The 27,400-nt window shown below is 50.0% G+C and overlaps 1 protein-coding gene and 1 long non-coding RNA gene across 4 annotated transcripts in view; one reads left to right on the top strand and one right to left on the bottom strand.

Moving 5' to 3' along the window:
• Nucleotides 1–1,603: 1,603 nt before the first annotated feature.
• LOC144331608 (uncharacterized) lies at nucleotides 1,604–5,301 on the bottom strand. Its single transcript, XR_013398907.1, has 3 exons — nucleotides 5,007–5,301; nucleotides 2,891–3,020; nucleotides 1,604–2,332 (listed from the first exon to the last, which is right to left on the bottom strand). It is a non-coding gene; the product is annotated as an uncharacterized LOC144331608 (long non-coding RNA).
• A 62-nt stretch (nucleotides 5,302–5,363) lies between these two features.
• The window catches only part of PARVB (parvin beta), a 136,211-nt gene continuing 114,174 nt past the window's right edge, over nucleotides 5,364–27,400 (top strand). For all 3 annotated transcript variants that reach the window (XM_028827619.2, XM_028827618.2, XM_077949369.1), the window contains exon 1: nucleotides 5,364–5,513. In XM_028827619.2, the coding sequence (XP_028683452.1) occupies nucleotides 5,402–5,513 (112 nt within the window). In that variant the 5' untranslated portion in view covers nucleotides 5,364–5,401. The remainder of the gene's footprint in view (nucleotides 5,514–27,400) is intronic.

The following is a 27,400-nucleotide window of genomic DNA, read 5'->3' as shown; positions in this document are numbered from 1 at the left end:
CAGCCTCCCGAGTAGCTGGGATTACAGGCATGCATCATGACACCCAGCTAATTTTTGTGGTTTTAGTAGAGACAGGGTTTCACCATGCTGGCCAGTCTAGCCTCAAACTCCTGACCTCAGGTGAACCGTCGGCCTCGGCCTCTCGAAGTGCTGGGATTACAGGCATGAGCCACCGCGCCCGGCCGAAGCTGGTAATTAATAAAGAAAGGAGGTTTCCTCGCCCACAGCTCTGCAGGCTGCATAAGCAGCATGGCACAGCATCTGCACTGGTGAGGGCCACAGGCTGCTTCTCCTGGCAGAAGGAGTGGTGGAGCCACATGCAGAGATTACAGGGCAAGAGAGGAAGCAAGAAAGGAGGGGGATGACCAGCTCTCAAGGGAGCGAACAGAGCGAAAACTCACTCATTACTATGAGGATGGCACAAAACCATCTATGAGGGATCCTCCCCAGGACCCACACAGCCCCAACCAGGCCCTCCCTCCAACACAGGATTGAATTTCAGTATGGGGTTTGGGGGAGTCAAATATCCAATGCACAGCACGCCCAAAAGATGCTGAAATCCTAATCCCCAGTACTGTGACCAGGACATTATTTGGAGACAGGGTTGTATGGAAAAATCAAACTGCCTTTCCTCTTCTCTCACACCACAAGAGTCAACACAGAGGACTCCTGTGATGAACAGGCTGGGGATTTCTCCCTGCCAGCAAGTCGGAGCTCAGTTCTGCAGCGGCGCCAGCTGGGTGTCCCCCAGTCCAGTTCAATTCCAGCACTGTCCATCTGCAGACAGCACAAGATCCCACAGGGTGAGTGCTCCGTCCCACAAGACTGTCACCCATTTTTTTTTTTTTTTTGAGGCAGGGTCTGGTTCTGTTGCCCGGGCTGAAGTACAGTGGCATGATCATGGCTCACTGCAACCTCGACCTCCTGGGCTCAAGTGATCCTCCTACCTCAGCCTCCTGAGTAGCTGGGACCACAGGCACGTGCCATCACACCCAGCTAATGTTTTATTTTGTACCGAGGGGGTCTTGCCATATTGCCCAGGCTGATCTCAAATTCTTAGCCTCAGGTGATTCTCCGGCCTTAGCCTCCCAAAGTGCTGGGCTCTCAGGCCCGAGCCATTGTATCCAGCCACCTGCCCCCGCTTCTGATGCCAGTTACAAGCCCCAGGTTGTTCTACCTGTGCTTCTGACTGGGGTTCTCACGCACCTCAGGTTTGATTAGCTGGAGCGGCTCACAGAACTCAGGGCAACAGTGACGTTTCCTGGATGATTACAAAGAGTGTTACAAAGTCTGCTGATGAACACCAGAGGAAAAGACTTGCAGGGCAAGGATGGAGGAGGGGCATCGAGCTTCCTTGCCCTCCCTTGGTGCACCACCCTCAGGAACCTCCATGTGTTTAGCTATTTGGAAGCTTCTCCAATTCTGTCCATTTTTTTTTTCTTTTTGAGACCGAGTCTCGCTCTGTCGACCAGGCTAGAATGCAGTGGCGTGATCTCGGCTGACTGCAACCTCCACCTCCTGGGTTAAAGCAATTCTCCTGCCTCAGCCTCCCAAGTAGCTGGGGTTACAGACGTGCACCACCACACCTGGCTAATTTTTGTCATTTTAGTAGTGACGGGTTTCACCATGTGGGCTAGGCTAACTCCTTGAACTCCTGACCTCAAGCGATCCAACCACCTTGGCCTCCCAAACTGCTGGGATTATAGATGTGAGCCACCGTGCCCAGCCGCCGTTTTGGGTTTTTATGGAGCCTTCATCGGCTAAGCACGATAGAAGCTGGACAACCATGTTGAAGTGTGATTGGACAAAAACAGTATGATTCAATACCATCAGTTAGAGTGGTGAAGCCCCGCAAGGCCTGTCTGTACAGCATTCCTTCCTCCTGGGCAGGGGGCAGGACTCCTTCTGAAATGGGGGTCTCGTGACCCTCAGTCAGACAAGGCAGTTCAGAGAATTTCTCCGTGGCCAGCTCCAAGATGGAAAGGTGGCAGAAGATTCGAGTTTTTTTTTTTTTTTTTTTTGAGATGGAGTCTCGCTCTGTTGCCCAGGCTGGAGTGCAGTGGCGTGAACTCGGCTCACTGCAAGCTCCTCCTCCCAGGTTCATGCCATTCTCCTGCCTCGGCCTCCCGAGTAGCTGGGACTACAGGCGCCCGCCATCATGCCCGGCTAATTTTTTCTTGTATTTTTTAGTAGAGACGGGGTTTCACCGTGTTAAGCCAGGATGGTCTCGATCTCCTGACCTCTTGATCCACCCGCCTCGTCCTCCCAAAGTGCTGGGATTACAGGCTTGAGCCACCGCGCCCGGCCTGTATTTTCATTTTCTATGGCCTGCCTTGGGAAGAAAAAGGAGCAGGTGAAAGGAGGGAAGGAGAAAGAAGGTCAGAAAGGAGAGAGAGAAGCTGCACCTGAAGCCTGCTTCCAAGGCCCCAGCATGGTAACACAGGACTGTTTTTCCCCTTTATTGCTCTGAAGCTGTTTCCACACTGCTTCAGGAACCAAGGAAGAAAGGCCAAATACTGTAACAAAAGATATGCTCATTGTTTTAGTCACTGAGGAAATCACCAGGGTGATGGGAATTATGAGCCAGGCACGGTGGAGGAAAAACCAACATATAAATATCATCATCTCACAAGGGTCTCTGCAGATGATCAAGTGAAGATGAATCACCAGGATGGGCTCTAATCCAACATGACTGTGTCCTTGTGAAGTCTGGACTCACGCACACACACACACACACACACAGCCTAGTAGAGATGGGGGCAGAGACAGGGCAATGCTTCTACAGGCCGAGGAACACGGAAGATTTGCCGGCAAACCCCAGGAGCCCGGAGAGACGCAGGGAACAGATTTGCCCGTGCAGACTCCAAACAGAAATGAACGCGGCCTATACCTTGATTTGGATTTCTGGCCTCCTGATGAAATCCTAATCCCCAGTACACAGGGGTATTACAAGGACACGGTCATCTTGGATTGCAGCCCACTCTGGTGATTCATCTTCACTTGATCATCTGCAAAGACCCCTGTGAGATGACGATATTTATCAATTGGTTTTCCTCCACCGTGCCTGGCTCATAATTCGCAACAACCTTGTTATTTCTCTCCAAACTGTGAGAGAAGACATTTCTGTTGTTCTGAGCCCTCCAGCTTGTGGAACTTTGTGCCGGCAGCCCCAGGACACCGCAGTGTCCTCTCCCTGTCTCTTCTGCCTAGTGGGTCTTCTCTTCCTTTATTGAAAGGAAAAGGGCATTTGATCCTTGTTCCAGGTCAAATATCCCTTCCCTGCAAGCTTCCTCTGCCCACCCACAGCACTTCTCCCCCCACCCCATCCACACGGTCCCTGTCCCTCCCCCATGCTGGCCACACTACATGGCCACTGCGTCCTGTGACCATGTTCTCCTTGACCACAAACTCCTGGAGGACAAAGCTCTGTGCCCTTGGTCTTCACGCCCCTGACTGAGGACTGAGCCTGGCACCAACTCGGCCAACAGAAGCATTTACTGCATTGGGGGCACTGGGGGCCAGCCAGCACAAAGGGAGACAGAAAAACCATCTCAACCCACACACCCAGAGCTGAGCCCTCTTCTCCCCAGGCGCCGCCCTCTGCTAGCACCTGTCTCTGCTGAGTGACCCACCACGGCCTGGCAGGACACCCAACCTTCACTTCTCCTACTTCATTTTTTATTTTGTTTGAGACAGAGTCTCGCTCAATCACCCAGGCTGGAGTGCAGTGGCATGATCTCTGCCCACTGCCAACTCTGCCTCCTGGGTTCAAGCGATCCTCGTGTCTCAGCCTCCCAAGTAGCAGGGATTAGAGGTGCCCACCACCATGCCCCGCTCATTTTTGTATTTTTAGTAGAGATGGGGTTTCACCATGTTGGCCAGGCTGGTCTTGAACTCCTGACCTCAGGTGATCTGCCTGCTTTGGCCTCCCAAAATGTTGGGATTACAGGTGTGAGCCACTGCACCTGGCCTACTCCTCATACTTCTTCAAGACTGGGGCTTCTGGCCGGGCGCGGTGGCTCAAGCCTGTAATCCCAGCACTTTGGGAGGCCGAGATGGGCGGATCACAAGGTCAGGAGATCGAGACCATCCTGGCTAACATGGTGAAACCCCGTCTCTACTAAAAATACAAAAAACTAGCCGGGCGAGGTGGCGGGCGCCTGTAGTCCTAGCTACTCGGGAGGCTGAGGCAGGAGAATGGCGTAAACCCGGGAAGCGGAGCTTGCAGTGAGCTGAGATCCAGCCACTGCACTCCAGCCTGGGCGACAGAGCGAGACTCCGTCTCAAAAAAAAAAAAAAAAAAAAAAAGACTGGGGCTTCTGGCTGTGAGCATCTCAGAAATCTGTTTGCTTCTCTCCTAAGTCACCGTGCCCCTGCCTGTGCCTTCTCCATCTCCAGCACCTGCTGAGCAGCCATCAGCCAGAGGCAACACCTGTGACATCACAGCTCAAAGCCCTGCCTGGATATCTAGGCTGGGCATGGTGGCTCACACCTGTAATCTACTAAATTGGGATTACACCTGTAATCCCAGCTACTCAGGAGGCTGAGACAGGAGAATCGCTTGAACCCAAGAGGTGGAGGTTGCAGCCAGCCGAGATTGTGCCACTGCACTCTAGCCTGGGCAACAGAGCAAGACTCCGTCTTAAAAAAAAAAAAAAAAAAAAAAAACCGCCTTGCTTGGCCTCCCTCGGGATGAAGCCTTTTCCTCTGCTTCCAACACCTGCGAGGCCTGCCTCTCCTCCTCTCCCCGTCCCTGGCACCCCACCCTGTCCCCAGGGCCTGCTTTTCTGCTGACCTCATGGTACCGGCCTGCAAGCCATTTCCTGGGGCCTCCCTGTCGCCTCTTCCAGAAACAACTCCTGGAGCCCCCCTTGGAGGTCAGGCCAATGACCTGTCCCCCGCATCGCCCTCCATCCTCTAAGCTCCCGGTGGGTAGGGACAATTCCCAGTTCAGAAGGGCTTCCCCTGCCCTGGGCCTGGCTCTTGGCAGAAGCTCTACAACAGACCAGCCACGTTCGTGTGACTTGATTCTCTCCGACTTTCAGGACGTCCTGAGGCCGCACCCACGTGGCAATGGTGTCTGTCGCGCTGCCCCCTGGATCCGGCACCACTAGCGAAGCCGAGCAGAGCCCAGGGCTCCAAAGCGTGGGGAAAAGGCTGCGCCGCTCCCGGGGTGGCCCCACACCCCTTGTCTGAGCGTGAGCGGCGGCGCGGGACGGGGACGGCTCCGCCTGGGACCAGCAGGCCTCGGGCATCCGGGCCGCCGGGGCCGCGCTCCAGGCCAGGGGCGGGGGCGGGGGCGGGGGCCGGCGGTGGGGTGGGGCCGCGCCCTCGGCCACTCCCCGGGGCGACCGGGCGGCTCCACACGCGCTGCGCCAGCCGCCGGCCCCACGCGCGGCCCATGTCCTCCGCGCCGCGCTCGCCCACCCCGCGGCCCCGCAGGATGAAGAAGGACGAGTCGTTCCTGGGCAAGCTGGGCGGCACCCTGGCCAGGAAGCGGAGGGCGCGCGAGGGTGAGTGCGCTCCCGCGCCCGCCGACCCCCTGGGGACCTGCCGGGCCGCGCCCGCCCTGGGCCCCCAGCGCTCCACGAGGCCGCCCCCTCCCGCCCCCGCGGCTGCGCGACCTTCGGGATAGGCCAGGTCTTTGACCCAGGACCCGTAAGCACCGGCCGTGACCTGGCGCGTGGGGCCGCGGTGGCCTCAGGAGTCTGCCAAACGCGCGTGCGGGCGCCTGCGCGGCGGGGACCTCGGGCCACCGTGCGGGGCCCGCGCCTGCTCCGGCCGCCGGGTGTTTAGCTCCTCCCTGGGCAAGCGGCATCGACAGCCCGCGGGGTGACCGTTCATTCCATGAGCAGTGACACTCACGTGTGCAGGGCACGCTGGGCAGGCACGGCCTGTGGGACCCGCTACTGGTTGTTGCGCGGGCGCCCTGCAGGGTGCGGGATTCGGGGCTTGCAGGTCTGAGGCCTGGGAGGCCTGCGAGCAAGGGTTGCAGAGACCGCATTTAAAAAAAAAATTTTTTTTTGAAGTTTTTATGGCGTGTGCTCACGAAACACTAGCAACCTCGTACGTTTTAAAGAATTAGAGTTGCAGGGGATAGTCTGATGTCTTTAAGTGTACCGCTTGCCCAGGGCCTCTTGGGAGATACATTCTTGAATTTTCTGCTTGGGTGGGGAGGTTCTGCCCCTGGGACCGTGCCCCATAGTGAGATTTCAGATTGGTGAGAGGTGCGGGGAGCTTACAAAGAATGGAGGTGAAGAGCTGCTGTGGAAAGGCAGATGGAGAAAGGCCGGCCTCAGGTGGGTACCCGGGAAGGAACCCTCCCTTAGTGGATATGCAGTACGGTTTTCTTAAACCACCTGGGCCTGACATATCCCTGGGAACTCTTCCTGTGCCTCCAGGGATTAGTGTACCCCGGGATGCAGGTCCCCCATTCATTTCTTCCCTGGGACTCTTGTATTCCTAGGGGTGTGTGTGCTCTGGGAACACATGTGACAGATTTGCCTCTAGGCCTGTGTGTGCCCCCATGCACCTGCTCCCCAGGTTTTGTGTACGGTGCAGGGAACGCTTGGTTCCCCAGCCATTTTCTCCCAGGGATGCCTGTGCCCCCAGGGGATGCGTGTCTTCCCACCCGTGATCCTGTTCCAGGAGGGCAGGGTCTTGTCCCCTTCAGTGGGTCTCCTGGTGGAGAGGCCACTCTTCTCTCAAGCCTTACACTGGACGACCCACTGTGGCTTGTATTAGTCGGTGTTTGTCACCTCTTCCAAATGACATGATTAGTGGCTGTCACCCTTCTCTCTGTCATCCCTGCTGTTCTTCTATGCAGTCATCAGCACCCTCACCAGAAATCATTTTGGTTCCTCTTTATGGCTTGCAACAATTATAGACGCAAGTGACACTCCCCTCACAATTCAGCCCGCAGCCTGTGGTGCGCCTGCCATGGGCCAGGTGCTGCTCCGACCCTAGGAAGAAAAGAGTGGGGACAGGGTGCTTGCTTTCGTGGAACAAGGAGTGAATAAGACAAGTGGCGCTGTGATGACATGCCCCAGAGCACATAGAACAGGGCGATCAGAGCCAGGGGAGGCCTCTGAGGAGGGGACACTTGAGTGGAGGCCAGAAGGAACCAGAGGAAAGTCTTTCATAGAACGGCAAGGAACCGGAATATTCTGGGCTATTACAGCTTTTTTTAGGTGCCGTTTACGCTCTCAGAATAGGAAGAACACACACCCAAAGTAGTGGACGGGGCCCAAATTCCAGAGTACACAGTGCTTCTCCTCCTTGCCTGTATGAATTGATGTGTGCCTAGAAAATTCAGGCCCAGCCTGGTTTAATTCAAATGCACCAAGAATTCCAGTAGCGGGAAGCATCCTGTGCTGAGTAGAACGGGCGCGGAGGCAGGAGGAGGAGCAGGACTCCGGGCACTGCTGATGCTGCTTTTGCTGGGGGTGAGCTGGGTGCCCTGCCTGGGTTCTCAGGGTTGGGGTGCCTGGCAAACAGAGGGCCACAAACCCTCCTTGGATTCAGGCGCAGGAATTGAGGGACAGGCTGGATTGGGAAGGGGTTAGCGGCTTCTGTGTGGTCTCCTGGGAAGTAGAGGAGCCAGGAAGACTGAATAATGAGGTCTTGAATAATTGAGAGTTGCTGGTAATTCTGCAAGCCCGTTTGCCTTGGCAACATGTGCTTCTGGCCACTCCAGGGTGAGAGAAGCCCCTGACCCTGATTTTGGGCCATCAGCGCTATGCTTGGTTACCTACCAGAGAGTGACTGGGTGCTTGGGAGGTTTCCACGACCCTGCCTGCTGCACCATCGGCTTCATTTCCTCCTTTGTTAGAAAGTTGAGGGTGGATTCGGGAGAGCGGATGTGGCTCCGTTGTGTTCCTGAGTTGAGGACTGTAAGGGAGGAGGGGGAAGCTGGGGGAGGGGGCGGGTTCATCGGTGAGGTTCCAGCTTCAGGCAGGGGTGTGACAAGGCACAGAGGGACTTTTGAGAGGGATGGTTGGGATGAGTGACCTGGCCTGTTCCAGAGGAGAGGGGGTTAGGAAATGTGGGGCCCTGGGGTTTGGAGGAAGCGGTGCAGGAAGTGTCTGAGAATGAGCTCCACAGCGGGCGTGATTAAGGCTGATGCGCCACGGGAGGTGTGTCACGTGCTAGCCCGGGTCAGAAAAGGGAACTGTGATTAACTGTAGGCATTCGCAAAATGGAAAGGAACGCCGGAAACCCCCAGGGCTCCCCACAGAAGCTCTGGGGACGTGAAAGGACAGTGTGTTTCAAATCTGGGTTCAGCTTTACTGGGGCTTAGAGGAGCCCGTGTGGAGGGAAGACCCCCCAACAGCACACAGGGTTCCCCACTGTGCCCATGGGATGGGAGGCTCCGCAGGTCCCGTGGGCCAGGACAGGGGTCGGGGACAGCCCAGCTGCTGCTGGAAATCTTCAGAGGCAGATGGCCCGCCCCGGCCAGCGAGGCCCTGCGTGGAAGAGGTCGGGTGGAATGCTCCACACATTTGCCACAAGAGGCCTGTTCTGTGCTGTGCTAGGCCCTGGACCTCAAGTGCCACTGCCCAGTGGCCAGGGTCAGGTTTCTCAGAGAGAGCTGAAGCCAGTGGGGCCAGAGCAGCCAGTCTGGAGGTTCTGTCCCTCTTTTATGAGCAACACATTCAGGAAGTTTCTATCCCCTGATTACCTTAAAAAAATATGTGTGGGCCAGGCGAGGTGGCTCATGCCTGTAATCCCAGCACTCTGGGAGGCCGAGGTGGGTGGATCACCTGAGGTCGGGAGTTTGAGACCAGCCTGCTCAACATGGTGAAACCCCATGTCTACTAAAATTCCAAAAATTAGCTGGGCGTGGTGGCACGCACCTGTAATCCCAGCTACGTGGGAGGCTGAGGCAGGAGAATCGCTTGAATCTGGGAGGCGGAGGTTGCAGTGAACCGAGATTGCGTCACTGCACTACAGCCTGGGCAACAGAGCAAGACTCTGTATCAGATATATATATGTGTGTGTGTGTGTGTGTATTCACAAATATATTTATGTATATTTTAAAAGCAGTTTCAGGTTTACAGTGAAATCCAGCAAAGAATACAAAGTTCCCCACCTATCCCTTCTCACCTCCGTCAGTGCCCCCAGGCTGTGTGGTAGAATCGTGAGCCAACATTGAGACATCATTGTCTCCGCAAGCTCATAGTTTACATTCGGGATCGCTCTTGCCGTTGGACATTCTGTGGTTCTGGATGGATGTAGAATGACATGGACCCACCATTACAGTCACCTCTGGAGGAGTGTCACCGACCCCAGAATCCTGTCTCTGTTGCCTGTGTATCCCTCCACTTCTCCAAACCCCTGGCAACCACGGATCATTTTTTTGGTTTGTCTGTTTTTTTACTATATCCATGTTTTTGCCTTTTCTAGACTATCATATAGTTGTGATCATACAGCATACAGTAGCGCTTCCAGTTTGGCTTCTTCCACTCAGTCATATACATTGAAGGCCCTTCCATGTCTTCTCATGGCTTGGTGGCTCATTCCTTTTTAGACGGAATAATATTCTGTTGTCTGAATGTGCCAGTTTGTTGATCCGTTCACCTGCTGAAGGACATCTTGGTTGCTTCCAAGTTTTGGCAGTTATGAATAAAGCTGCTGTGTACATCCGCGTGTGGGTTTTTGTGTGTAGATAAGGTTTTACTTCATTTGAGCTCGATGGCTGGATCGTATGGTAAGAGCGCGTCTCGTTTTGGAAGAAACCACCAAACTCTCTTCCAAGGCGGCTGTGCCACTTTTATTTGCCGGCGGCGAACGAGAGTTCCTGCTGCTCCACACCCTCGCCAGCATTTGGCGGTGTCAGTGTTCTGGATTTTGGAGCTCTGATAGGTGTATCGTGGCGTCTCGTTGCTGTTTCAATTTGCATTTCCCTGATGATGTATGAAGTGGAGCATCTCTTCAGATGTTTATTTGCCATCTGTGTATCTTCTTCGGTGAAGTGTCTGTTAAGGTCATTGGCTCATTTGTATTTTATTTATTTTTATTTTTTTTTTTGAGACAGTGTCTCACTGTAGCCCAGGCTGGAGTGCAGTGGCACAATCCTGGCTCACTGCAGTCTCAACCTCCTGGGGCTCAAGTGATCCTCATGCCTCAGCCTCTGGAGTAGTTGGGACTACAGGCACATACCACCATGCCCAGCTAATTTTTGTATTTTTTGTAGAGATGGGGTCTCGCTATGTTGCCCAGGCTGGTCTCAAACTCCTGGGCTCAGGAGATCCACCTGCCTCGGCCTCCCAGAGTGCTGGGATTACATGCGTGAGCCACAGTGCCCGGCCTTGACCTATTTTTAAATCTGCTTGTTTGTTTCCTTACTGTTGAGTTGAAAGAGTTCTTCGTATATTTTGGATACAAGTCATGTGTTTTGCAAATATTTTCTCCCCCAGCCAGCGGCTTGTCTTTCCCTTCTCTTGATCCTGATATCTTCTAAGCATTTGATGTAGAAATAGTGATTAATGAGCAAGATATTGAGACCTCATCAACTAGGTCTAAAGAAATCACTAGGCCAGACACATAATCCCAGCACTTTGGGAGGCTGAGGCAGGTGGATCACCTGAGGCCAGGAGTTTGAGACTGGCCTGGCCAACATGGGGAAACCGTGTCTCTACTAAAAATACAAAAATTAGCCGGGCGCTGTGTCTCATGCCTGTAATCCCAGCACTTTGGGATGCTGAAGTGGGCAGATCACCTGAGGTCAGGAGTTTGAGACCAGCCTGGCCAACATGGTGAAACCCCATCTCTACTAAAAATGCAAAAATTAGCCGGGCATGGTGGTGCATGCCTGTAATCCCAGCTACTCAGGAGGCTGAGGCAGGAGAATCACTTGAACCCGGGAGGAGTGAGCTGAGATCATGCCGTTGCACTCCAGCCTGGGCGACAGAGTGAGACTCCGTCTCAAAAAGAGAGAGAGAGAAAAAAAAAAGATAGAAATCACTAGGTAGCTGCGACATTGAACTGAAGGTTGAAAGTATTAAGTTTCTTTGTGGACTTCCTTCAGGAGAGAAAGCTCAAGGCCCTAAACCAGCAACTGATAATTTCCTTTAGGGTGTCCATCTTTTACACAGAGCCATCAGTTATGTAGACGTTGGGTTGACCCCAAACACTAAGACGGACCAGTGAAGGGAGATGAGCTGTGGCTCAGGTCCCACTCAGGATGGTTTGAGGGGCAGGCAGATGCGGGGACTGATCCGTGGGAGTCTTACCACCCAGACTTGGGGTTTTGGGCCTCCCTGGAGGAAGTGGTCCTGGCTGAGTGTCTAGGATGGCTGGAAATCAGCCCAGCAACGGGGAAGGGGCCCCTGAGGAGACCCCCAGGAAGGCTCCCAGTGGCTGAGCCACATTGTAGCCTGTGGGCTGTGGCCAACCCTGATTGGGGACCTGAGAGGTGAGCAGCCCTGGTGTCCTGCAAGCGCAGGAGCTTGGAACCTGTGCTGGGGTTTGGCAGGGGTGGCCGATTTCAGTGGGGCTTTAGGGAGTGGGGATGGAAGAATGGGGGAACGGCGGGGAGGCAGGCAGACAGGCAGGAATGTGGCGTGGGACAGAGGCCATGCCCCGAGGAGGCGGCGTGGGTGGATGCAGGCGTGTCTGTGATTTCCACGCTGCTTTCTAGCCGACTCCAGCCCCTCTGATGCTGACCTTCACAAATGAAAGAGGACCCAGATCCTTGTTTGTGGGAGGGGTGGGCAAGGATTTGCAGGGAGTGTGGTTTCTTTTGGACGATTTTTCAGACTCCTCATTTCTAGGCCCTCTGTGCTCACGTGACCCCTCTGATGGTGTCAGGGCTGGTAGAACGGTGGCTGTGACGTGTCGGGAAGGCCAGCGGGCCTCCTAGCCAACGCAAAGAGGGAGTGGCTGGTCCGAAGTTGGGGGATGTAGGCAGGTGAGGGACCAGGGCCATGGTCACTGTGGTTTCTATGGGGAAGAGGGGATGGCGGAGGTCCTATTCGGAGCTGTTGTGTCGTGAGGCTCTTTACAGACCCTGCCAACGAAGAGAAAGACAGTTCCACACCCCTTTCTCTAAATCCAGACCTCCTTCGAGCAGAGGCTGCCTCCGTTGGGGGATGGACAGCTGTTGGTGTGAGAAGGAAAGGCACAGTGAGGTCACCGTGACGCTGCCCAGCGCCTGCACGGGAGACACTCCTCGGGAAGGTGGGTGGAACTCCCTGGAGACCATTTTCCAGTGAGGGCCTCTTTTCTCTTGAGCTGAGAGGAAGTGGGTGGCTCAGCTACATTTCCTTTGATTATTATTCTGACTCTAATCTTCAAACCCTACATTTCTCATTGTATGTTCTGCCCGTGCATTCTGTTGTCTGGGGCAGCAAAGTCGACCTGTACCATGTGGGTTTTTTTTTTTTTTTTTTCTTGAAGGCCTATTAAGAGCTCTCGGAAACTCTGCTTCTGTAGAAAAGGTAAAGGCACTGCTTGGCCACAAGTGATGACTCTTCCCTGCCTTTCACGGCTTGGGGAGGAAGGGCAGGTTCTCAGTGATTCTCCCAGCATGTTGGTTACAAACCTCCCAGCAGAGTCAGATCACCTTGGCAACCCCACACTCATCAAAGGGGCTCTGCCTTGATTCCTGCCCCACCGCTGTGGAATTACTATTGATTGCACATCCTGAAGTTGCTTACCCTCGCGCTCCCTGTGCAGTCGTCAGAATAATTAAGGGGTGTTTATTGGATGTAAGTGGGTTCATCCCTGCTGCGAATGTGGATTTTAAGTGCTCCGTTGGACTGATTCCTCCCTGCTGTGGTTGGCACAGGGGAGGCACCTTCACCTAGTCATTTTCTTCTTTTCAAATACGTGGTTCCATCACGTGAAAGATACACCCTACCAAAGTGTCTCTGCCTGAGCTGTACATGTTACACTTTAGGTTTCAGGTGACAAATTGGTTTATCTCCTAATGTATTTGCTATTTATTACATCACATAGAGGCTGCAAAGCCAGTTAATAAGCTTTGGAGGACATTATAAGCATATGTTGGCTCAGTGGTGGTAATCTGCTTCTCCATACTAATTGCTGTCTTGATAAAAGAATGCAGACACAGTGCAATCAATCCTAGAAGTGTTCTGTGGCTTTGCATCATTGTGATACCTCTGGCTGACATATTCAAATGAGAGCCTTCCCCCTGGTTACAAGAAAAGATGGAATGAGTGGCAGTTTTGGTCTTGTCCGGTCTCGAGGGCTCCCGGCACCTGGGGAGTAACTTGATCAGCCCTGGGAAACCAGCGGAGTCTTTTACCTCCTCTGACGTTCTGACTAAGAGTGTCTGGGCTGTGGGGACTGAACACACCCTTTGAGGCTATGTGTGTTAACGCTTGGGGGCCCATGTCACCATTTCTGATATGGGAAAGTGTGGGCAGATCCCAGCTCTGCGTTTCTGAGCTGCTGAGTTTGCCCTGGTTCAGAGAATGCCCGGCGGGGTGGTGCAGCCCGCCTCCTTGTGCCGGATCTGTTGCTGCTTCTCTCTAAGCCTCTCTTCCTTGTGGTCCCTTGTGGAGCAAAGCAGCACTTGTCCTGTGAGGAAGTGAAGCCTTATCAGCAATTGAGTGAGCACTCAATCAGAATGGATGAATGTGGATGACTGGAGGCACTGACACAGACTCCAGACTCCAGAGCTGGAATGTGGTAAAGCAGAAGTGGCACGTCAGCTCAGTTTAGGACGACTGCCTAACCCTGTGTTGAGAAGGATTCTTCGGCTGAGTCTGGGCTTAGGGAAAAAGAATGCTGCGACCAGTCAACCAGACTAGCAGTGTGTTTGGAGGGTTAGTAGCTGTGTGGCTGTCATCCCTCATCCCCAGAAATGAAGCCTTTTCCAGCTCTAGTGCTGGCTCATTTCAGCATCACTGGCTGCTTTGTTCCCATTGAGTGTCACGCAACAGCTAGTTGGCTGTTGGTAACAAAAGTTGTGCAAATCCTTTAAGATATTGCAATGAGAATGTTGGTATCTTAACTCTTCCCCTTGCCATCTATGACTAGGAAGCATCCCCAATACTAGATTTTTTTTTTTTTTTTGAGACAGAGTCCTGCTCTGTTGCCTAGGCTGGACTGCAGTGGCATGATCTCGGCTCACTGCAACCTCTACCTTCTGGGTTCAAGCGAGCACATCCAGCCAATTTTTTATATTTTTAGTAAAGACAGGATTTCATCATGTTGGCCAGGCTGGTCTCAAACTCCTGACCTCAACTGACCCACCCGCCTCGGCCTCCCAAAGTGCCAGGATTACAGGCATGAGCCACCACTCCCAGCCCCCAATACTCTTTTGAGGTATACTTGGCTGAGTAACCCGCTTTGCGTGTGGGGAGAAGCAGGTGTTTCCGAGCTGGAATTCCTTGTACCCAGAATGTGAGGGCAACTCAGATGGGCACCAGGAGGCATTCTTGCCTTCCTCACCAGCCTATGGCATCAGAGAACATTTGGCAGTCTCTGAGTGGGAGTTCTTTACGCTTGCCTGTTAGTAGTTGGAGGCATGCTCCTTTAAGCTTTGCCATTTGAAATGATGAGCTTGGTTTTGGCCTTTGAACCTTTACCTGCCAGCTACCCACAGTCAGTCAGTAATGCTGATTTCCCCAAGCAACGCCATATTAGGAATTTCTTTGCTCGTTCTCTTACAAAGTCATGCATTATTATACTTGTTTTCATTTGAAAAATTACAATTTCACAGAATCTAGCCTTGAATGTTAAGCTATTAAAAAGTTAAAGAGGGGGTGAAAATTTTAGCACTCCTAGGGCCTGCGTGCGTTGCTTGCTCAAATCCAGACACTCCCGGAAGCAGCTGTCTCAGCAGAGCCCTGTCTGCCCTTGTTTTCTGCTTCTCAAGTTACTCCAGACTCCAGGGAACTAGAAGTGACCAGGCCCCACTTTACACATGTGGATAGAGTGCCCCTGACAAGGCTGGAGAAAGGGGGAGGTCCGGGGCATGGCCTCATGCACATATGGTGTTCAGAATTTATTTTTGCTATAAATGGAATATATATATATGAGTATACAAATAAAAATATATAAAGAATATATAAAGAATATATCTATAAAGAATATAAAGAATACTTCTAGAATTGATTGCATTGTGTCTGCATTCTTTTACTGCAACAGCAATTATAATTATAATTATATTATAAAGAATATATATATTCTTTATACATATATTCTTTATGAATATATATTTGAGATGGGGTCTTTATACATATATATGTTTGAGATGGTGGTCTTTATACATATATATGTTTGAGATGGGGGTCTTTATGCATATATATATATTTGAGATGGGGGTCTTTATACATATATATGTTTGAGATGGTGGTCTTTATACATATATAGATGTTTGAGATGGGGATCTTTATACATATATATATTTGAGATGGGGATCTTTATACATATATATATTTGAGATGGGGGTCTTTATACATATATATATGTTTGAGATGGGGGTCTTTGTACATATATATATTTGAGATGGGGTCTTTATACATATATATGTTTGAGATGGGGGTCTTTATGCATATGTATATTTGAGATGGGGTCTTTATACATACATATATTTGAGATGGGGGCCTTTATACATATATATATATATATATGTTTGAGATGGGGGTCTTGCTGTGTTGCCCAGGCTGGAGTGCAGTGGCTGTTCACAGGCCAGATCATCAGACACTGTAGCCTTGAACTCCTGGCCTCAAGGGATCCTTCTGCCTTAGCCTCCCAAGTAGCTGAGACAACAGGTGCACACCACCATGGCCAGCTCTTAAGAAACATCTGGCCCAAAGCTTAATTTGAAGTGTCTTCATCCCTGTCTTTTTTCTTTTTGTTTCAAAATTAATAGAATTGACCCTTGAGCTGCACAGGGGTTAAGAGGCACTGACCCCCCATGCAGTCGGAAATCCACGTGTAACGTTTTTTTTGTGTTTTGAGACGGAGTTTCGCTCTTGTCACCTAGGCTGGAGTGCAGTGGTGTGATCTCGGCTCGCTGCAACCACTGCCTCCCAGGTTCAAGTGATTCTCCTGCCTCAGCTTCCTGAGTATCTGGGATTACAGGCATGCACCACCACGCCCAGCTAATTTTTGTATTATTAGTAGAGACAGGGTTTCACCATGTTGGCCAGGCTGGTCTCAAACTCCTGACCTCAGGTGATCCTCCCGCCTCGGCCTCCCAAAGTGCTGGGGTTACAGGCCTGAGCCACTGCGCCCGGCCACCATGTGTAACTTTTGACTCCCACAAAACTTAACTGCTGATAGCCTGCTGTTGACTGGAAGCCTCGCTGATAACGTAAACAATTAACAACATTTTGTATGTTCTATGCATTATGTACTGTATTCTTACTATAAAGTGAGCCTGAGGAAAGAAAATGTTATTAGGAAAATCATAAGGAAGAGAAAATGCATTTGTAGTCCTGTGCTGTGTTTATCGACGCCACACGTTTACAACGTGTGTTTACAAGATGAATGCTCTGAAATGGCGGGCAACTGCCGCTGCAGACCTCACCCTATCATACAACATCTCAAGCTATTCAGCTTCTTGGAATGTCAGGCTTTTCTTTTTTTCTTTTCTTTTTCTTTTTTAATTTGAGATGGAGCCTGGCTGTGTTGCCCAGGCTGGAGTGCAGTGGTGCGATCTCGGCTCACTGCAGCCTCCACCTCCCGGGTTCAAGCGATTCTCCTGCCTTAGCCTCCCGAGTAGCTGGGATTACAGGCGTGTGCCACCATGCCCAGCTAATTTTTTTTGTATTTTTAGTAGAAATGGGGTTTCACTGTATTAGCCAGGATGGTCTCGATCTCCTGACCTTGTGATCCACCCGCCTCCGCCTCCCAAAGTGCTGGGATTACAAGTGTGAGCCACTGTGCGCGGCCGTCAAGGCTTTTTTCTGCTTCTTGGGAGCACTTCCAGCATCACAAGTGGCTCTCTGTGTGGGTCCCATGGTGTTATTCCAGGTTTACGGTATTGCACTAAACATGATGAAAAATATGTGAGAACCCAAAGAGATCCTTTTTTTTTTTTTTTTTTACTATGATATGCAATTTACTGGAGCGGTGAACTGCTCAAGTGGAGATAACATCAAGTAATATTCTAAACAATGCAATGTTTTAAGCAATGCAATAGCAACAGGAGGTGGCTACTATTACAGTGGTGTGGTATGGACTGCAGTTAATTGTATGCAGTTATTATTAAATACTGCATCTTGGCCGGGCGCGGTGCCTCACGCCTGTAATCCCAGCACTTTGGGAAGTCGAGGCGGGTGGATCACTTAAGGTCAGGAGTTTGACACCAGCGCGGCCCACATAGTGAAACCTTGCCTCTACTAAAAAGATAAAAATTAGCCAGATATGGTGGTGGGCACCTGTAGTTGCAGCTACTCGGGAGGCTGAGGCAGGAGAATCACTTGAACCCAGGAGGCAGAGGTTGCAGTGAGCCAAAATCACGCCACTGCACTCCAGCCTGGGTGACAGAATGAGACTCTGTCTCAAAAAAACAAAAAAGAAAAAAATAAAAATAAATACAATAAAATAAATACATAGGTACTGCATCTTTATATTTGTTTACCTTTCTCTCAACTGTGAACACAGTCTGTGTTTGTGTGTGTGTAAGTTTTGATACATTTTAACTTTTTATAGTAGATTTATATGTATTTTATGGTGGCAAATAAAATAGACTAGTATCTACATATATTTTATGCATTTGTCATGTATCTAACTTTTTCTTAATTTTTAAAAATATTTCTGGGCTACGTGGTTTGCGGTTTTTTCAAATTGTCACAAATCTCCAAAAAATTTTCCAATCTGTTTATTGGAAAAAATCTGTATATAAGTGGACTCATATAATTCAAACCTGTGTTTTTCAAGAGTCAACTGTAATGTCTTTCAAAGTAAAATCTAAATGAGTTTATTCTTGATATATATAAGTTTAATAGAAGGAGTGTGGTGGCTCATGCCCATAATCCCAGTACTCTGGGAGGCTGAGATGGGAGGATCACTTGAGCTCAGGAGTTCAAGACCAGCCTGGGCAACATAGAGATAACCCATTTTTATTAAAAATTTAAAAAAAAAATCAGGCATGGTGGCTTACACTTGTGGTCCCAGCTACTTGGGAGGCTGAGGTGAGAGGCTCGCTTGAGCCCAGGAGATCAAGGCTGCAGTGTACCATGATTGCACCATTGCACTCCAGCTGTGTCGCAGAGTGAGTCCCTGTATCAAAATAATAATAATAAAGATAATCTGAGAAGTGAGGGTAAAAGTTAAAAGAAGATTAAAAACAAAAACAAATGCTTATAATCCCAGTACTTTGGGAGGCCAAGGCAGGAGGATCGCTTGAACCCAGGAGTTTGAGACTAGTCTGAGCAATATAGTGAGACCTTGTCTCTACAAAACAAAACAAAACAAAACAACAACAAAAAAAGAAAAAACAGCTGAGCATGGTGGCACCTGCCTGTAGTCCCAGCCTGGCCAACATGGTGAAACCTTGTCTCTACCAAAAATACAAAAATTAGCCAGACATGGTGGCTTGTGCTTGTAGTCCCAGCTACTCGGGAGGCTGAGGTGGGAGGATCGCTTGAGCCTGGGAGGTGGAGGTTGTGGTGAGCTGAGATGGCACCACTTCACTCCAGCCTGGGTGATGGACTGAGACCCTGTCTCAAAAAAACGAAAACAGATCAGAATGGAGTCTATAATAATCACACTGTGGCTAAGACTCGGGTCCTGCTGATGTCCCAGGCGCTGTGCTAGACGCTTCCTGCGTTATTCCCTTGTTTACTCCTCACACCAAGCTGGGAAGTCGGTATTATGTGGTTATTCCCATTTTGCAGATGGGCAAACACAGGCTCAGAGAGGCTCGAGGTCATCCTGCCAGCAGGTGAGATTTAACTCCAGGTGATGTGGCTCTTCATTGCCACTGACCCGCTAAACTGGAAGAATGATTCAGATGGGAGTCATCTTCCCAGCTGGCTCCTAGTAAGCTGATATCATTCCTGGCATTTAGGCTGCACTCAGCCCCAGTGTTAGGAAGATGCGCTAGAGGAGACAAATTAGATCCTTTTTGTGCTGAATGAACTTGTTGGTGTTTATAGAAAGAAGATAGAACTCTAGTGGCTTCATGCTGCTCCAGGACCAAGTCCAGATACTCGCCAGCCACCTAGCGCCTCTCCAGCCCAGCCCAGCCGGGCGCAGCTCCAGCTCCCAGCTCTTCTCCCTTGGCCTGGCCACGGGGTCTTCGTTCACTTTCTGTAGGTCCCATGATCTTCCTTGGCTCAAAGCCCTCACGCCCGCTGTTCTCTCTGCTCTGGCAACTCTCTGCCCTGTTGACTTAAATGTCGCGCCTCCAGCAGGGTGGGGGCTCCTCTTTGCCCACTGGCACCATCATGTCCCTGCATTCCGTTTCAGATTTTGGCGTGGTTCCTGTCTTCCTGGGGTGTGGTGTATTCCCATTTCACTGGGAGATAGTGATGACCATTTACAGTGATCTTTGTGTATTTGCCCAGCAAGCAAGAGGCAGTCTGGTGTAGTGGTTAGGGTGACTGCTCTTGAGGCCAAACTGCATGGGCTTGAACTGATCTTTCTGGGCCCTGGAGCTGTGACCCTGGGGAGGGTACTTCCCCACCCCGTGCCTCAGTTTCTTCTTCTGTAAAGCATACTTAACTCATAGGGTCATTAGAGAATTGAGTGAGTTATTAAAGGAAATGTACTTAAAACTGGACCTGGGGCTGGGCACGGTGGCTCACACCTGTAATCCCAGCACTTTGGAAGGCCGAGGCAGGTAGATCACTTGAAGCCAGGAGTTCGAGACCAGTTTGGCCAACATGGCAAAACCCCACCTCTACTAAAAAATACAAAAATTAGCTGGTCGTGATGGAGTGCTCCTGTAATCCCAGCTACTCGGGAGGCTGAGGTAGGAGAATCTCTTGAACCTGGGAGGCGGAGGTTGCAGTGAGCTGAGATCGCACCACTGCACTCTAGCCTGGGTGACAGAGTGAGACTCCGTCTCAAAAACCAAAAAAGAAAAAACAAAAAGGCTGGACCTGGTCGAGCCATTGAGTGGGAGGAAATGTTTGCAAAACACATGTTTGATAAAAGACTGGGGTCCAGGAGACGGAAAGAACTCCTGCAACTCAAGAATAAAAACACAGCCGGCCAGATGCAGTGGCTCACGCCTGTAATCCCAGCACTTTGGGAGGCCGAGGCGGGCGGATCACGAGGTCAGGAGATTGAGACCATCTTGGCTAACACGGTGAAACCCCATCTCTACTAAATATACAAAAAAATTAGCCGGGCGTGGTGGCAGGCACCTGTACCGTAGTCCCAGCTACTCGGAGGCTGAGGCAGGAGAATGGCGCGAACCCCGGAGGCAGAGCTTGCAGTGAGCCAAGATCACGCCACTGCACTGCAGCCTGGGTGACAGAACGAGACTTTGTCTCAAACAAACAAACAAACAAAGAAAAACCCACAGCCAACGCAGTAGAAGAGTAGATAGATAAAAGGTTTGAACAGACATGTCACCAAAGAAGATTGACAAATAGCCAATATGCATCTGGAAAAGTGTTCCCCATCACCAGCCACCTGGGAAATGCACATGAGAAGCACGGGGAAGACCCTGCAGACCCGTGGGAAAGGCTGGAAGACGTGGTGAGAACAGGACGGTTGCTACTCACACGAGCTGGAGGGATGCGCAGTGGTGTCGCCACTGAGGAAATCAGCTTGGTAGTTTCTTTTACAACCAAAAAACCATCCTTCCTATGACCCAGCAATTCCAGTACATCTTAGATTTGTTCAACAGAAGTAGGAATCTATGGCCGGACACAGTGGCTCACTCCTGTAATCCCAGCACTCTGGGAGGCCAAGGCAGGCGGATCACCTGAGGTCAGGAGTTCCAGACCAGTCTGGCCAACATGGTGAAACCTAAAAATATAAAAATTAGCTGGGCATGATGGTGCATGCCTGTAATCCCAGCCACTCAGGAGGCTGAGGCAGGAGAATCGCTTGAACCCGGGAGGTGGAGGTTGCAGTGGGAGCCGAGATCATGCCACTGCACTCCAGCCTAAGCAACAGAGCGAGACTCTGTCAAAAAAAAAAAAAAAAAAAAAAAAAAAAAAGCAAGGAATTTATAAGAAGACTGTACAAGAATGTTAAAAAAATAAAGTAGGAATCTATAAGAAGATGGCTTGTACAGGAATGTTCATAGCAGCTTCATTCATAACAGCTGGTACTTGGAAACAGCTTGGGGACCATCAGTAGGTGAATGGATACACGGACAGCAATAATTGACAGGATGGAATGCTCCTGGGCAGTGTGAAGGAACAAGGTGCCGGTACAGGAAACCACCTGAGACTCTCAGAACCACTATGCTGAGCAAACCAAGACAGACCAACAGAGTACACACTGTGATTTCATTTCATTTCATTTTTTTTCAAAGATGAGATCTCACTCTGATGTCCAGGCTGAAGTGCAGTGGTGCAATCATAGCTCACTGCAGCCTTGAACTCCTGGCCTCAAATGATCCTTCTGCCTCAGCCTCCCAAGTAGCTAGGACCACAGGTGTGTACCACTACGCCCAGCTAATTTCATTTTTACAATATTCTACAACAGACAAAGCTAATCTATGGTGGTTGCTCCTGGGGCTGTGGGCAGGAGTTGCTTGGGGAGGAGCAGGAGGGAATTTTCTGTTGTTATGAAAATATTCTATATGGTGAGAGTGGTTTGAGATACACAGGTGCAGCATTTGTCAAAACTCTTTGAGTGTGCACTTTAAATTTGTGCGTTTCATGGCATGTACATTTTAACTCCAAAGAAATAAAAGAACTATAGATAAATACTGAACTCTAGTGATGTGTGTGCTTGGAGGGAAAAGTACTGATGTCTGCAACTTACTTTGAAATGTGTTAAAAAAAGATGGTATGGTAGACGGAGTAATAGTCCCAAAAATGTCTATGTTCCAATACCTGGAACCTGAGAATATGTTCTCTTATGTGATCAAAGGGAATTTGCTGGTGTGACTGAGTTAAGAACCTTGAGATGGGATTAGCTTGGATTATTTGGGTGGGCCCAGTGTGATTGCCAGGGTCCTTATGAGAGGGAGGCAGGAGGGTCAGAGTCAGAGATAAGTGATGATGGAGGTGGAAGTTGCAGTGATGTGGGGCCAGCAGCCAAGGAATGTGGGCAGCCTCTAAAAGCCAGAAAAGCCAGGAAATTGATTTTCTCCTGGAGCTTCTAGAAGGAATGCAGCCCTGCTGACACCTTGATTTTAGCCAGTGAGACCCATTTTGGACTCCTGACATCTGGAACCACAAGATAGAAATTTGTGTCATTTGAAGTCCCAAAGTTTGTGGGAATTATTTCCAGCAGCAACTGGAAATGAATGCTGATGGATTTCAGGATAGAGAGAGGGATGGATGGATGTGGAATCAAACAAGTATAGAAAAAGGTGAGTGGTGGACTGTAGGCTGTGGGTATACAAGTGTTCACTTTAAACTTTACTTGGCTGGGAGTGGGGGCCCCCACTTGTAATCCCAGCACTTTGGGAGGCCGAGGCGGGTGCATCACTTGAGGTCAGGAGTTCGAGACCAATCTGGCCAACATGGTGAAACTCCATCTCTACAAAAATACAAAAAATTAGCTGAGCACAGTGACATGTGCCTGTAATCTCAGCTACTCGGGAGGCTGAGGCAGGAGAATCACTTGAACTTGGGAGGCGGAGGTTGCAGTGAGCCAGGATCACGCCACTGCACTCCAGCTTGGGTGACAGATCAAGACTCCCTCTCAAAAAATAAAATAAAATAAAGTTCTTTACATGTTTCTATGTGTTTGAAACGTTTAATAATGAAGTACTGGAGGAAATGACTGGCCCTGATACATAGTGAAAGCCCTACAGGCCAGGCACAGTGGTTCATGCCTGTAATCTCAGCACTTTGGGAGGCTAAGACAGGAGGATTGCTTGAGCCCAGGAGTCTGAGACCAGCCTAGGCTACATAGTGAGACCCCATCTCTACCAAAAAATAGGAAAAAATAGCCAGACGTGGTGGCCCATGCCTGTGGTCCCAGCCTCCCTGAGCCCATGCCTGTGGTCTCAGGGAGGCTGAGGGGGAGGATGGCTTGAGCATGGAAGGTTAATGCTGCAGTGAGTTGAGATTGCACCACTGCATTCCAGTCTGGGTGACAGAGCGAGACCCTGCCTGAAAAAAAAAAAATAAATAAAATAAATAAATAAATAAATCCCCTACATAGGTGTCATCCTTTGTTCTCATTGGCATCTCATCTCCATTCTTATTGCCACCACGGCCACTCCCCCACTTTATCCATCAGGTGGAGAAGAGGTCTGGGAAGAGAAGAGACCAGGGACTGGGTTGGTGGTGAGCAGACAAAATAAACATACAATGAGGCCATATGACATATTGGGAGAATTGCTTTCACTTAAGAAAATCTAGGCCGGGCATGGTGGCTCATACCTGTAATCCCAGCACTTTGGGAGGCCGAGGTGGGTGGATTGCCTGAGGTCAGGAGTCCAAGACCAGCCTGGCCAACAGAGCGAAACCCTGTCTCTACTGAAAATACAAAAATTAACCGGGCATCATGGTGGGTACCTGTAATCCCAGCTGCTCAGAAGACTGAGGCAGGAGAATCGCTTGAACCGGGGGCGGGGCGGAGGTTGCGGTGAGCGGAGATTGAGCCACTTCACTCCAGCCTGGACAATAGAGCAAGACTCCAAAGTGAGGAGTCTGGGGCTTCGGAACTGTAGAGGCTCATCTCCCCAGTAAGCTGTCACTTGTGATGCGGTCCTGGCCGTAGTCATTTGCAGAGATGGGACGAGAAGACAGGCTACCCTGGGAACTGGCCCACGTCTTCACACGTCCTGCACTGCTGCTGCTGAGAATGTCTGCACTTTGTTAGGGGAAGGGAGTGTTTTAGTTAAATTTATCTGGAAAACATATTATTAGTATAATGAGATTTTAATGAGTTGAAATTTTGTTGGAGCAGCGCGCGGAGAATTTCAATCTTACTGGGTGCCGCTGGGCATTGTTTCTATTTTATTTTGTTTCTTTGCTTGGGCCTCATTGCAAGAACACGTTTCTACAATTATTATTTAGTTTTTCTTTCCTAGAGCCCTGCTTTGTCATAGCTCTTAATTTTCTCGTGTAGAAGATCTGCTGGAAAAAAAAAAAGAATATCCTTTACGTAAATACTTAGCTGTCTTGATCAGAACCAGAGAACGAGTGTTGTTACCGAAGGAGACTTGTATCTGTTTAAGGTTTACCAGGGCACTCTGTGGTTGCCATGGAGTGGACCCAACCCAGATGTCCATTAACTGATGAGTGGATAAGCGAAATATGCTCCATGCATACAATAGAATACTATTCAGCAACGAAAAGGAATGACAGATGGATCCATCCTACAACATGGGTGAGCCTGGAAAACATGCTCAGTGACAGAAGCCATTTGCAAAAGGATAAATACTGTGTGAATCCATTTATTTGAATATCTAGAACAGGCAAATTGATAGAGACAGAGAGTAAGATTAGTGGTTCCCAAAGCCTGGGGAAGGTACTGTGACCCCCTCTTGGGTACAGGGGTTCTTTTGGGGGTGATGAAAATGTTCTTACATTGACAATGGTGATGGTTACACAACTCTGTGAATATACTAACAGTCATTGAATTGTACACTTTATTTTTATTTTTGAGATGGAGTCTCGCTCTGTCGCCCAGGCTGGAGTGCAGTGGCGCCATCTCAGCTCACTGCAAGCTCTGCCTCCCAGGTTCACGCCATTCTCCTGCTCAGCCTCCTGAGTAGCTGGGACTATAGGCGCTCGCCACCTTGCCCGGCTAATTTTTTGTATTTTTAGTACAGACGGGGTTTTACCATGTTGGCCAGGATGGTCTCGATCTCCTGACCCCGTGATCCGCCCGCCTTGGCCTCCCAAAGTGCTGGGATTACAGGCGTGAGCCACCGCGCCCGGCCGAATTGCACACTTTAAAAGGGCAAATTATATGGAATGTGAATTCTGTCTTAATAAAACTGGTAAAAAAAAAAAAAAAAAAAAATAGCGGGTTACTGAAAGGCAGTGCTCAGAGCTGGTGAGATGTTTTTCTCCAGTCGGGATTCCTTGAGTGTTTCCAAGGTGGGATCTTTCAACTTGGAGTGAGGGTGGGTGGATCCGGGACAGACATGGAATTTTCAGTCTTCTTTCTCCTCTTCATCTCCCTGTTCATTGCCCCTGCAGTGGTGGCAGCTGTCACATATCAAGATCTCACACTGACCAGGGGCTGGGCTTGGTGCTGTATGCAGATTGTCTTATCAAGGCTATGAGGCATTTGAGGTAGGTATGATAATATGTCCTCATTGGGCAAGTGAGAATAGGGAACCCCAGAAATTGCGTGCACTATTTTGCCTGATTTTACATACTTTGGTAGGAGACTTTGATCAGATTCTTAGGGGGCCAACAAATGGTCAAAAAACCTCTGAACTGAGACAGCAGCAATTTTTGTGTTGTTTTGTATTTTTGAGATGGAGCCTTGCTCTGTCGCCCAGGCTGGAGTGCAATGGAGCGATCTTGGCTCACTGCAACCTCTGCCTCCTGGGTTCAAGTGATTTTCATGCCTCAGCCTCCAGAGTAGCTTGGACTACAGGCGTATGCCACCACGCCCGGCTAAGTTTTGTATTTTTCGTAGAGACGGAGTTTCACCATGTTGGCCAGGTGAGTCTCAAACTCCTGACCTCAAGTGATCCGCCCGCCTTGGCCTCCCAAAGTGCTGGGATTACAGGCATGAGCCACTGTGCCCGGCCTGAGACAGCAGCTTTTGAACTCTCTTTTTGTTTTGGATCCATGGTAAGAAATATATTTTCATAAAAACTCCAGTTCAAGCATGCATTTACCTATATCCGTAAATAAAAGTTTCATGAAATGGCCTCTTCCTATGAGCATGCTGATGTTCGCTGCTCTACTGTTCTTTCATTTCATTAAAGAAACGTGCTGTCCAGGCAATCTCAGTACTTTGGGAGGCCGAGGCAGGGAGATTGCTTGAGCCCAGTGGATTGAGACCAGCCTGGTCAACATAGCAAGACCCCATCTCTACGAAAAATAAAATTAGCCTGGTGTTGTGTTGCGTACCTGTGGTCCCAGCCACTTGGGGCGGGGGCAGGGGTGTTTGAGGTGGGAGGATCGCTTGAGCCCAGGAGTTTGAGGCTGCGGTGAGCTATGATTGCACCACTGTAGTCCCTCCTGGGTGACAAAGGAGAGTCTCTGTCTAACAAAAAAAAAAAAAAAAAAAAGAAAAGAAAGAAATGTGGTAGTCACAGCTTCCTAAATGGATTTTATGACCCATTGAGTCAAGATGATAGTTTTAAAATGTTGCTAAGAGAGATGTAAGGAGGGAAATGCGTTGGTGAGTGTTGAGGAGCCCAACTTCTTTTGAGGAATCATGTTCGATCTGGTGTCTCATGTGTTACCCTGGGGCTTCAGCTCCTGTTTACTCATTCGGTTATTCATTGATTGCCCAGTCTTCCAGGCATGTAGTCATTCATTCAAGGTGATTATTGAGCTCCCCTTGAGAGCAGGTATGGGGCTGGGGGTTGGGGATCCAGGGAGTGGTCCTGCTTGAGAGACTGGCCTTGCCTGCCTGGCACTAGTGGGCTGGGACCCTCCCATCACTCTTGTCTCCATCTTGTTGTGCACTGTTGATGCTCCGCTGAACGATCTTGGCACCGTTGCTGAAAATCAGTTGATCATCAATGTATGGATTTATGTCTGGGCTTTCAATTCTATTCTGTTGATCAACAGGTCTGTCTTTGTGCTAGTACCACACTGTCTCTATCACTGTAGCTTTGCAGTATGTTTTAAAATTGGCAAACATGTGACACTTTCTACTTTGTTCTTCAGCCTTCTGTTGGCTATTTGGGATCCCTTGAGATTCCTTGTGAGTTTTAGGGTGTGCTTTTCTGTTTCTGCAACAAGCCACCATTGGAATTTTGGGAGGAATTGTACTGAATTTGAGAATTGCTTTGGGTAGCATCTTTAACAACACGAAGTCTTCCAGTCCATGAACATAGGATGTCTTTCCACTTCCTTATGTATTCTTTAATTTCCTTGAGCAATGTTTTGTGATTTTCAGGGTACAAGTCTCTTACTTCTCCAGGCAGATTTACCCCTGGGTGGTTTATGCTTTTGGATGCTGTTGTCAGTGGGATTGCTGTCCTTGCCAGTGGTCGCTGAGCCCAGCTGCAGCCTTGTCTTGCACTGCAGGGTGTCTGTGTCACCCACTTGCCTACTTCTGGCCACTTTTCTTGCAGGAGGTCAGGAGTGTGCTGATCTGGAGTAGGGCCCTTAGCACAACAGAGCTGCTCCTTGGTGCTAGGAGGTGTGTCCTGAGGTTGGCCATCCATGTCAGAGGACCTGGCACCTCA

This window comes from Macaca mulatta, chromosome 10 (assembly GCF_049350105.2).
Source record: "Macaca mulatta isolate MMU2019108-1 chromosome 10, T2T-MMU8v2.0, whole genome shotgun sequence".
Classification (NCBI taxonomy): Eukaryota; Metazoa; Chordata; class Mammalia; order Primates; family Cercopithecidae; genus Macaca; species Macaca mulatta.
The sequence above is the reverse complement of the archived record's forward strand: the minus strand, read 5'-3'. Positions and strand labels throughout refer to the sequence as shown.